The sequence below is a fragment of the Lutra lutra genome, chromosome 7 (assembly GCF_902655055.1).
Source record: "Lutra lutra chromosome 7, mLutLut1.2, whole genome shotgun sequence".
Classification (NCBI taxonomy): Eukaryota; Metazoa; Chordata; class Mammalia; order Carnivora; family Mustelidae; genus Lutra; species Lutra lutra.
The window spans coordinates 30,494,925-30,506,933 of record NC_062284.1 but is presented as its reverse complement, the minus strand read 5'-3'; the positions used below and the strand labels follow the sequence as shown (position 1 = coordinate 30,506,933).

General features: G+C 47.2%; 1 protein-coding gene across 3 annotated transcripts; it reads left to right on the top strand.

Annotated features, from left to right (window-relative positions):
* Window positions 1–1,695: 1,695 nt before the first annotated feature.
* LOC125105139 (cytochrome P450 1A2) lies at window positions 1,696–7,178 on the top strand. Of its 3 annotated transcripts, none has more exons than XM_047738285.1 (7): window positions 1,696–1,754; window positions 2,610–3,440; window positions 3,965–4,100; window positions 4,555–4,644; window positions 4,904–5,027; window positions 5,948–6,034; window positions 6,761–7,178. In XM_047738285.1, the coding sequence occupies exons 2-7, from the start codon at window positions 2,622–2,624 to the stop codon at window positions 7,056–7,058; spliced, it is 1,554 nt and encodes a 517-aa protein (XP_047594241.1). In that variant the 5' UTR covers window positions 1,696–1,754; window positions 2,610–2,621; the 3' UTR covers window positions 7,059–7,178. The 3 variants fall into 3 exon arrangements, with proteins under 3 accessions (XP_047594241.1, XP_047594242.1, XP_047594240.1); XM_047738286.1 differs by having other exon boundaries at window positions 1,714–1,754; window positions 2,613–3,440; window positions 3,980–4,100; XM_047738284.1 differs by having other exon boundaries at window positions 1,714–1,754; window positions 2,613–3,440.
* The last annotated feature ends 4,831 nt before the right edge of the window (window positions 7,179–12,009 follow it).

The window sequence follows — 12,009 nt, the reverse complement described above, 5'->3', positions numbered from 1 at the left end:
GTTCATGCCTAAGAAAATTCATATGAGGGCAGCCTGGGTAGCTCAGCCTGTTAGGTGTCTGCCTTTTGGCTCAGGTCATGATCCCAGGGTCCTGGGATGGAAACCCACCCCCCTCAATCTTTGCTCCTCTCTCTCCCTCTGCCCCTCTCCCCAGTTGTGCGCATGCTCTCTCTTTCTCTCACATAAATAAATTAAATATTTTTTAAAGGAAATTAATTAATTAATTCCATAATATTTTCTAATCTCCTGCCCATGTTCAAGTGCCAAAATGTCTTTTGCAGCTTTAAAAAATTTTTTCTTAAAGTCTAGGGTCTAGCAAAATTGTCTTTTGCAGCTTTAAAACATTTTTTCTGGGGCGCCTGGGTGGCTTAGTGGGTTAAGCCGCTGTCTTCGGCTCAGGTCATGATCTCGGAGTCCTGGGATCGAGTCCCGCATCGGGCTCTCTGCTCAGCAGGGAGCTTGCTTCCTCCTGTCTCTCTGCTTGCCTCTCTGCCTACTTGTGTTCTCTCTCTCTCTGTCAAATAAATAAATAAAATCTTTAAAATAAATAAATAAATAAATAAATAAATAAAACATTTTTTCTTAAAGTCTAGGGTCTAGCAAAATTTTACATATAGCATTTGGTTGTTCTGTCTCTAGGCTCTTCATTGTAGAAGGGGACTTTTTTAAATTTGTTTATTTATTTACTTTTTATTTATTTATTAAGATTTTATTATTTATTTATTTGAGAGAGAGAGAACACGAAATGGGGGAGGGTCAGAGGGAGAAGCAGGCTCCCCACGGAGCAGGGAGCTCTGTCATGGGACTCAATCCTAGGACTCCGAGATCACAACCTAAGCTGAAGGCAGATGCCCAACCAACTGAGCCACCGGGCTCCAAGGACTTTTTATTTTTTAATGACAGTGACTGTTTTGAAGAATCTAAGTCAGTTGTCATGAGGAACAGACCACAGCATGGATATTCTTCATTTGATTTTTTTTTTAAGATTTTTGTTATTTGAGAGAGAGGGAATAAGAGAGAGCATGAGAGGCGAGAGGGTCAGAGGGAGAAGCAGACTCCCGGGACTCGATCCCGGGACTCTGGGATCATTACCTGAGCCAAAGGCAATGGGTTAACCAACTGAGCCACCCAGGTGCCATCTTCATTTGATTTTAAGTTTCTTTTCATATCTTACCAAGAGGGAGGAGGGCTGAGGGGTCACCCTTTAGAATGCAGGGTACTTTTCATATCTTGTTTTCAGATTAAGGACTTGGGCTGAAATTCAGAGGTGTCTGGAGCATGCCCGTTCCCTACCTGGTTTTGCAGGTGGCCAGAGGGTTCCTACAGAGCACCCTTCATGAGAGGAGGGGACCAGACTGCTCTGAGGGCTCAGACAGGGCCTCTCCTCATGGGGGCAGTGGAAAAGGAGCCTGGAACAACCCAGGAGACTTTTGCTCCTGGCACCCTGCCTGCCCTGGAGAGAAATGTCTATTGATCTTGGACCCTGAAAAGAGCTGGGCATTCCTCCCTAGGGACATAGCAATTCTCCCTGAAGAGCTGCCCTGGGCCCTGGGTAGTAGGCGGAGCTGAGGGAACATGGCCCAAGGCCAAGGGCTGACCCTTCCAGTTTCATTTGGTGACTTTCATATCAGGTGACCAGAGTGGCCAGGCCAATCTGACAGAGGGTGGTATTTATAAAAGGTCCCCTCCCCCGAAGCCAAAAGCTCTGTACCAGCCTCCACAACCCTGCTCATCTCAAGCACCTGCCTCTACAGGTACCTTTCTCTGGCTCATTTTCCAGTCCCTGGGACCTCCGCCCTCCCCAGTATATCCTGGGATCCAGTGGGGATGGAGGAATGAAGGGACCCTGGGTTAGGTGTAGGAGGTCTGAGTTCTAGTCCTTCCTGCCCAGGTCCAGACCTGTTTCTCATTTTTCAGTTGGCAGCCTGCACAGGGCCATCTCTAAGGACCCTTAGCATGATTCAAATGGAGAGATGAGGAAGGGTCCCCACCCGGCACGAGGGCAGCCATGTCTCTGGCTGCAGCCCAACCTCAGCCTCTAAGATTGTGAAGGGCTGGGGAGGAGATGCTCTTCTTGGATGTAGTAATGAAGGCCTTGGGAGAGGGGCCATCACCAGTCATTTGCATCAGCCCTGGGTGGGACCTTGGCCTCCTTGGTGTTGCTGGGTGGGAGCAGCAACCTGTTCCCTGGGTAGGAAGAGGTATTGGCAGGAAGCCAGCCTTGGCAGGGACCTTTTGGCATAATACCCAGTATAAGCCTGAGCTGGGGGCTGGCAAGTGTGCGTCTCTGTTTTGAAGTGTCATTTGCCTCCCCTCCAGCCTCAGAATTGGAGACGGCGGTCATGGACAGAGGGGAGGGTCAGGACTCAGAGAGCAGACACTCAGGTTGGGCATTTCGAGATTTTTTTTCCGAGCCTCAGATTCTGCAATGCTCTCAGGGTGAGCTTCTATGACACAGGACTCATGGTGGGTGTCACCTAGCCTTTCTGGTGTCAATCTGGGAGCCAAGCACCGAACATATGTCAGTGCTTATTGCTTGAATGAGTGAATGAAGGAAGGAATGAATGGCTCCGTCTTGACATTCAGCCTGGCTCCTCCGTCTTCTCCAGCAGTGAGCACAGATGGCCTGGTCCCCGATAGCTACCGGGCTGCTCCTGGTCTCTGCCGTCTTCTGCATGGTGCTCTGGGTGGTCAGAGCCTGGCAGCCTCGGGTTCCCAAAGGCCTGAAGAGTCCCCCGGGGCCGTGGGGCTGGCCCTTGCTGGGGAACGTGCTGACCTTGGGGAAGACCCCACACCTGGCGCTAACGAGGCTGAGCCAGCGGTATGGGGACGTGCTGCAAATCCACATTGGCTCCACACCCGTACTGGTGCTCAGCGGCCTGGACACCATCCGGCAGGCCCTGGTGCAACAGGGGGACGATTTCAAGGGCCGGCCTGACCTCTACAGCTTCACTTTGGTTACTGATGGCCAAAGCATGTCCTTTAGCCCGGACTCTGGACCAGTGTGGGCTGCACGCAGGCGCCTGGCCCAGAGTGCCCTGAAGAGCTTCTCCATCGCGTCAGACCCAGCTTCCTCGTGCACCTGCTACCTGGAAGAGCACGTGAGCAAGGAGGCAGAGGCCCTCCTCGGCAGGCTGCAGCAAAGGATGGCAGAGGCTGGGCGCTTTGACCCCTACAACGAGGTGATGCTGTCCGTGGCCAGTGTCATTGGTGCCATGTGCTTTGGGAAGCACTTCCCTCAGAGCAGTGAGGAGATGCTCAGCCTTATAAGCAGCACCAATGACTTTGTGGAGACGGCCTCCTCTGGGAACCCCGTGGACTTCTTCCCCATTCTCCGGTATCTGCCTAACCCTTCCCTGCAGAGATTCAAGGCCTTCAACCAGAAGTTCTTTCGGTTCCTTCAGAATATTGTCCAGGAGCACTACCGGGACTTTGACGAGGTGAGCCCAGGGTGTTGGTGGTGAGGGGGCACCTTGAAGGGCCTAGGGGTGGCCCCTCTCACCCAGCCTCCAGGTACAGCTGAGGGGCCGCCAAGGTCCAGGAAGGCTCTGGAATGCATTGGATTAGCTGCTTGACCTGGGACCAATGCCTCTCTCTCTGGGGCCTCCGTTTCCTCATCCAACTGCCTCCCTCTCAGGATTGTTCAAAGCCCCAAAAATATTTGCCTGTGAATGAGGCCCTGGCAGAGTCCTGCAATGTGGGGGGCTATTATCAGGAGAAGGCTCTTGTTCTGCAGGAATCTGAACCCAGACAGAAGCTAATCCGCAGCTCAGGTGGCACTCAGCTTCCCAGTACTCCCCTACAAAGCCCTCCTTTGAAATTTGACCCCAGGGTTATTGGGAGGAAGGGCACCCAGGGCTGCTACCAGCTACCCCTGGAACCCCAGCTTATTGCCTGGAGGCCCCATGGGAGTGCCATGGGGGGAAGGGCAAGGTCCGACCTGGAAGTGCCAGGATGCCCCAAGCTTGTGTCCCCACAGAGCAACATTCAGGACATCACAGGCGCCCTCCTGAAGCACAATGAGAAGGGTTCCAGAACTAGTGCTGGTCACATCCCCCATGAGAAGATCGTCAACATTATCAACGACATTTTTGGGGCCGGTAGGAACCAGACCCATGCCTTTTCCATCCACCAGTGCCCGCTGTCCACGCACAGACTTGCCAGGCCCCTGAGTCCATCCGATCATTGGCTAACCACACAGCAGACGGTGTGGGATACAGACCCCTGGCCCATGTTCAGGGTCCGAGTCCAGGTGGGCCCAAAAACTCCCAGTGGAAATTCAGCTAAACCCCTCTCTGCCTCTGGGCCTCAGTTTCCCCCCCTGAACAATAAGGGGTTCTTTATCCTGTAATTCTAGATCCCTGTAATGCCAGCAGCTAATCTTGAAACTAGTGATTCAGATTTGTGTTGAGGAGACCGGGTCTCTACCCTCAGGAAACTCATGGGGGTTGGAGAATGTAGGGGGAAGGAGGCAGAGAAAACCACAGTTGGTGTGTAAGTTCTGGATGCTTAGTAAATGCTGGTTTCTTGTTCTTGTCTTCCTCCCTTCCTCAGGATTTGACACCATCACAACAGCCATCTCCTGGAGCATCATGTATCTTGTGACAAACCCTGAGATACAGAGAAAGATCCAGGAGGAGTTGGGTAGGTGGTTGAGATGTATGAGCTAAGAGAAGTCTTGGGATCCCCAGGTCATTTTTCCCATGTACATATAGCTGTTTTGTGCCTACCGTGGGTCACACCTGGACATACAGTGGTGCCCACCCTTGCCTAGAATGTGCTAGAGGCAGGGTGGTTAGCGGGTCTCACATATAAAACAGACATAGTACCACATAATAGGGGACTTTGACACCATGGGGGCAGTCAGGGCATCCCTAAGCCTTGTCTGGTCTGTGTTCTGCAGACAGAGTGATTGGCAGGGCCCGGCAACCCCAGCTATCTGACAGACTCCAGCTGCCCTACCTGGAGGCCTTCATCCTGGAGATCTTCCGACATACCTCCTTCGTCCCCTTTACCATCCCCCACAGGTAAGTCCAGGTTATCCTGCCCTACCACCTTTATAGTCCTTGCCATGTTTCTTCCTCCCATCTTCTTAGCCCTGGCCCTGGCTCAGACCTTGGCCTCCGTTCTGGCCATGTCACCAGGTTCCTTACAGACCCTCAGCCTCTAGGCTGTCCCTAAGCAGTCCAACCATGATCAAACCACCCAGCTGTCAGGAGAGAGTCACACTCCTGACCTCAGCTCTCCTTCACCTCTGCACACATTCCCTCCCTGCAAGTACTCTCAACCCAGCCAGACTGGCCTCACTGGACCTGACCGGCAAGACGCAGTCAACCTCCAATTTTGCTTATGCTGGACCTTCTGCCTGGAATGCCTCCTTACCTCTTCTGCTACCAGAATCCCATCCTCACCCAAGGTCAATCCTGAAACAAACTTGCCCTTCACTGGCAGGCTTTCTTGACTCATCCAGCTGGCACAGCTTCACTCTCTGATAGACTGTAGGACTTCCAGTCATTTGTCCTTGATCGTGTCCTGGGATTTTAACAATGTCAAGAGAGTTAGTGAACATTTACTTCTACCCAAATGTTGGTCTAGTTATTCCCAGACTAAAAGGCCCGACTCATCAGCCCAGGTGGGAACTCCCCAGGGCTAGCCCAGGCTGCCTGTTTCTCGGCTCCAAAGGATGGCCAAGAGCATAGCTGGACACAAACGAAAGTTTAGTAAACACTTGCTGAAGTTGAAGAAAAGGAGCTGAGGGAGGGAGAGGACAGTTTCACCCTCCCCTGCTCCTGATACTTCCTCCCAGTGTGGGATATGGAGACTGTGGAGACTGTGGTGGGCAAGCTATTGGCGTTGGTGGGGGGGGGGGTTAGTAGGAGAAGTAGGTTCCAGAGACATGCCCCAGTGTTTCTGCCCTGATCCTGACAGAGCCCTTTTCCCTCCTCAGCACGACAAGGGACACGATACTGAAAGGCTTCTACATCCCCAAGGAACGCTGTGTCTTTGTAAACCAGTGGCAGGTCAATCATGACCCGTGAGTATACCTCCCCCACTGAAAACTACATGAGATTCAGCAGACAGGAAGGCTCTTTGTCCCCCTAGGAACTGGGTATAAATAGAGGAATGAGGCCTCAATTGCCATATGGACTCTGTTGTAAGTACCTACACTTAGGTCCGTGTTTTTCAAACACTGTACACAGGAAATGACCAGAAGGTTGGTTAGATTAGGGGAACTCATCCCCCAAGATTCCACTTTGGTAGGCAAACTGGAGTCCCTCAGCGATTGTGATGTCAATGGCCCAGCGACCTCTCTTTGGAAAATCCCACTTTGCCTGTAGGTAGAGGGACCATATAATTTGCCATCCAAACTGAGGCACTTCTGAGTGTGAAAAGGGATGCTGTCAACAATGACTCGAAAACAATAAAGCGTAAACCAGGATGTACTGCTGATTCCCCTTTATATTGAGTAGGCTGGACATAATGTTTTCCTTCTTTTAATTTCTTTTAGTTGAAGCGTTATTTCTTTAAAATAACAAATAGATATGATAAAGCACCATTTGCAAGACCCATCATTTTAGAGAGAGCGTTGTAAAAGAAATAAGCATGGAAGTACAGTTTGGTTCCTCTCTTCACTCTCTTCTCAGTACTCTCAATCTATTCTAACACTTGTGCCGCCCACAGAAGTCTCCCCCCAGGCTTTTCTTCCTAGGGTGTCCCCCCACCCCAGCCAGAAATCCCATCTCCTCTGTTCCTCTCGCAGAAAGGTGTGGGGAGATCCATCCGAGTTCCGACCAGAGAGATTCCTTACTGCTGATGGCACTGCAATCAATAAGATCTTGAGTGAGAAAGTGATACTCTTCAGCATGGGCAAGCGCCGGTGCATAGGAGAGGTCATGGCCAAGTTGGAGATCTTTCTCTTCCTAGCTACCTTGCTGCAGCGGCTGGAGTTCAGTGTGCCAGCAGGTGTGAAAGTAGACCTAACCCCAATCTATGGGCTGACCATGAAGCACCCCCACTGTGAGCATGTCCAGGCACGGCCACGCTTCTCCACCAAGTGAAGAAGGCACCAGCATGCCATGGCAGGGGGAGGGGTAAGGATCATCCATGGGGTCTCAACCCTTGTTTTTTTCCTTTTTCTTAAATAAAAGCTTTATGGAGGTATAATACACAACCATGCAATTCACCTTCCAATGGCTTTTAGTATATGCACAGATCTTTGGGCATTCCTGGACCCCGTTTCAACATCAGGGGGAGATCCACACACACACACAACACCAAGCAATTCTCAGACCCCAACAGGGTGTCCAAGAATCCAACTCATTTCTGACACTACGTACCCAGAGATAGTATGACACTTCACAGGTTAAGAACTCAGTCCTACAAGACTGCCTGTCACCCCTGGTGTCAGTTGCCAGTCCCAAGCCCCAGGCTGTTACCTGTGCTTCTGATCAACCAATTTCAGATTGGAGGTTCCAACGACCTCCTCCTTAGGTTCTTTAATTTGTTAGGGTGGCTCACGAAACTCAAGGAAACACTTAGGTTTACCAGTTTATTAAAGGATATGAAAAGATATGAATCAATTGCCAGATGAAGAGATAAACAGGGCGAGGTCTAGGGAAAGAGGACCTCTGTGCCCTCTCCAAGCACCCCACTCTCCCCATTTTCTGTGTGTTCACCAACCTGAAGCTCTTGATCCCAGTCCTTTTGGGATTTGATGGCGGCATCATTGCATACTCAGGACTGACTAAGGCTTTGGCCATTGGCTGACTGATCCTCCAGCCCTTTTCCCCTCCCTGAAGGTTAGGGAATAGGAATGACCCAACACTCTAATCACATGGTTGGATCTCCTGGCAATCTGCTCTTGCCCCTGAGTACAATCCAAATGTTACCTTCATTAATATAACAAAAGATCCCCTCATCATTCTCAACACTTAGGAAATTCCAAGGGTTAGGGGAGCCAGGAGCCAGGATCTGTGGGCAAAGACCAAATATATATGAAAAATGTATGTTTGGTCATCTGAATGACCGAATATATATTTCTTATAAATCACAATATCAAAACAGAGTTGTGCTACTGTACCATAATCAATTTAAGAACCTTCTCATCCACTGGAAAAGAAATCTCATACCAGTTAGCATTCACTCTCTATTTCCCCTTAACCCAGTTCCATATCCCACTAGTTCTAGACAACTACAAAACTACTTTCTGTCTCTATAGATTTGCCTACTTTGGACATGTCATACAAACGCAATTATACAAGAAATGGTCTTTTGTTAGTGGTTTCTTCACTTAGTGTAATGTTTTCAAGGTTCATCCATGTTGTAGTGTATATCAGTAAACCCTGGTTTCTTGAGTCCTAAAAGAAGGCCCAGGTTTGTTTCCTCAATCACTGATGGGTACATTGTTAACTGCTCTCTCTTCTCTCCTTTCCTGTTTGACCCAAGTCTTTGAACACTTGTAGGGAATATGAAGGAAGTGACACACCCTTGTGGCCAAACCCAGATGGCATAATGGGGATCCCTCATGTCCCATCTTCAAAACATCTGACTTCTCACAAGACCTTGATTTGTTCATGCACAGCTAGGGGAGCGGAAGCTCCCAGGAAGTGCTTGGGTTATCTGCAAAAGGCCCAGGTCTCATCAAAGGGCACTATCAAAAGATTGAAAACATAAGCCACAGAATAGGAGAAAATATTTGCAAATCATATATCTGATAAGGGATTGATATCCAGAATATACAATTAAATCCTACAAATCAACAAGAAAACAATTCAAAAATGGATAAAAGAGTGATGACTGATGACTGAGTGGCTCAGTCATTAAGCATCTGACTTCGGCTCAGGTTATGATCCCAGGGTCCTGGGATCCAGCCCTGCATCTAGCTCCCTGCTCAACAGGAACCCTGCTTCTCCCTCTCCCTTTGCCATTCCCCCCGCTTGTGCTCTCTGTCTCTCTCAATCTCTCTGTCAAATAAATAAATACAATCTTAAAAAAAAAATCTATGAGGGGCGCCTGGAGGGCTCAGTGGGTTAAGCCGCTGCCTTCGCCTTAGGTCATGATCCCAGGGTCCTGAGATCAAGCCCCACATCGGGCTCTCTGCTCAGCATTGAGCCTGCTTCCTCCTCTCTCTCTGCCTGCCTCTCTGCCTGCTTGTGATTTCTGTCTGTCAAATAAATAAATAAAATCTTTTTTAAAAATCTACGATTGGAAAAAAAAAAAAAAGGATGAATACCCAAGTTTTGTAGCAACATGGACGGGACTGGAAGAGATTATGCTGAGTGACATAAGTCAAGCAGAGAGAGTCAATTATCATATGGTTTCACTTATTTGTGGAGCATAACAAATAGCATGGAGGACAAGGGGAGATGGAGAGGAGAAGGGAGTTGAGGGAAATTGGAAGGGGAGGTGAACCATGAGAGACTATGGACTCTGAAAAACGAACTGAGAATTTTGAAGGGGTGGGGGGTGGGAGGTTGGGGGCACCAGGTGGTGGGTATTGTAGAGGGCATGGATTGCATGGAGCACTGGGTGTGGTGCAAAAATAATGAATACTGTTATGCTGAAAAAATAAAAAATTAAAAACAAAAACAAAAACAAAATCTATGATTGGTGCACCAAAGACAAAATGAAAGAAATCTACACACACCACTACACAGATGCACATACACGATATATAAGTTAAGAAAATACAGAAAATTAGTAATTGTGGTAAGGACTACAAAGAAGACTGTCCACTCACTGTTTGGTTTTGTGTGTGTGTGTGTGTGTGTGTGTGTGTGTGTGTGTGTGTGTGTGTTTTCCAAAAAAAAAAAAAAAAAAGAAAGAAAGAAAGAAAAGAAAAGCTACACAAAACTGACAAACTTTCAGCTAGACTCACCAAGAAAAAAAAGAGACTCAAATCAATAAAATCAGAGGAGACTTAGAAGTGATACAACAGAAATACAAAGGATCATAAGAGACAACTATGAACAGTTAGATGCCAAGAAATCAGAGAACCTGGAAGAACTGGATAATTCCTAGAAACATGTAACCTAATATGCTGTCTGATTTTAAACTACACTACAAAGCTATAGTAATCAAAACAGTATGGTATTTGCATTAAAATTTACACATAGGGTGCCTGAGTGGCTCGGTTGATTAGTGGTTTGCCTTCAGCTCAGGTCATGATCCCAGGGTCCTGGGACCACCCTCCATCGGGCTCCCTGATTGGTGGGGAGCCTGCTTCTCCTTCTCCCTCTGCCTGCCACTCCCCCTGCTTGTACTGTCTCTCTCTCTGTTGAATAAATAAATGAAATCTTTAAAAAAATGATAAAATAAAATAAAATAAAACGGACCTGTAGATAAATGGAACAGAATAGAGAGCCCAGAAATAAACCAATGAAGGGTACCTGAGTGGCTCAGTCACGAGACTATGTGGCTCTTATCTCAGGGTTAGAAGTTTAAGCCCCACACTGGATGTAGAGATTACTTAAAAATAAAATCTTAGAGGGGGGCACCTGGGTGGCTCAGTGGGTTAAGCATCTGCCTTCAGCTCAGGTCGTGATCTCAGGGTCCTGGGTTCGAGCTCTGCATCGGGCTCTCTGCTCAGCGGGAAGCCTGCTTCTTCTTCTCTCTCTGCCTGCCTTTCTGCCTACTTGTGATCTCTCTCTCTCTCTCTCTCTCTGTCAAATAAATAAAAAAATATTTTTTAAAAATAAAATAAAATCTTTTTAAAAAAGAAAGAAATTCATGCATATATGGTCAATTAATTTAAGAAAAGGAGCCAAGAACATACAATGGGGAAAGGACTGTCTCTTCAATAAATGGGGCTGGGAAAACTGGACAGACAAATGCAAAAGAATGAAACTGAACCAGTATCTTAACCTGTATACAAAAACAAACTGAACCAAATTGGACCAAAGATTTGAACATAAGACCTGAAACCATAAAACTCCTAGAAGAAAACATAGGCTCCTATGTTTTCCTTAGCTCCTTGACATTGGTCTTGGAGATGATATTTTGGGTTCTCAAAAGCAAAGAAAGGCAAGAGAAACGAAAATAAGCAAGTGGAACTACATCAAACTAAAATCCTCTGAACAGCAAAAATAAGTAATCAACAAAATGTAAGTGCAGCCTCCTGAAAGAAAATATTTGCAAATCATATCTCTATCTGCTGAGTGGTTACTATCCAAAATATATAAAGAATTCATATAACTCAATAGAAAAAATAAAGGAAACAGTAAAAATGGACAGAAGATCTAAATAGACATTTTTCCAAAGAAGATGTACAGCTGGCCAAAATGTACAAAATGTATTGAAAAGATACTCAGCATCTCTGATCAGGGAAATGCAAGTCAAAACATAGTGAGATATCATCTTGCACCTGTCAGAATGGCTTTTATCAAAAAGAGAAGAAATAACAAATGTTGATGAGCATGTGGGAAAAAAGCACATGCTGTGTAGTTGGTGGGAATGTAAACTGGTAAGGCCATTATGGAAAACAGTATGGAGATTCCTCAAAAAAATAAAAATAGAATTCCTATATGACCCAGCAATTCCTCTTCTAGGTATTTTTCCAACAAAAACAAAAACACTAACTTGAAAAGATGTATGCATCCTCATGTCCATTGCAACATTATTCACAGTAGCCAAGATACGGAAGCAACCTAAGTGTCCATCAATGAAGAATGGATAAAGAAAACGTGATACACACACACACAGGAATATCATTCAGCTGTAGAAAAGAAGGGAATCTTGCCATTTGTGACAATATGGATGAATCTTGAGGGCATATGCTAAGTAAAATAAGTCTGACAGATCTCATCTGTATGTGGAATCTAAGACAAAAAGTAAATAAATAAATCCAACAAACTGAGCTCATAGATAAAGGGGACAGATCGATGGTTTCCAGAGGGAGAGGGTGAGGGGCGGAGAGTGAAATGGATGAAAGGGGTTAAGAAGTACAAACTTCTGGGCGCCTGGGTGGCTCAGTGGGTTAAGCTGCTGCCTTCGGCTCAGGTCATGATCTCG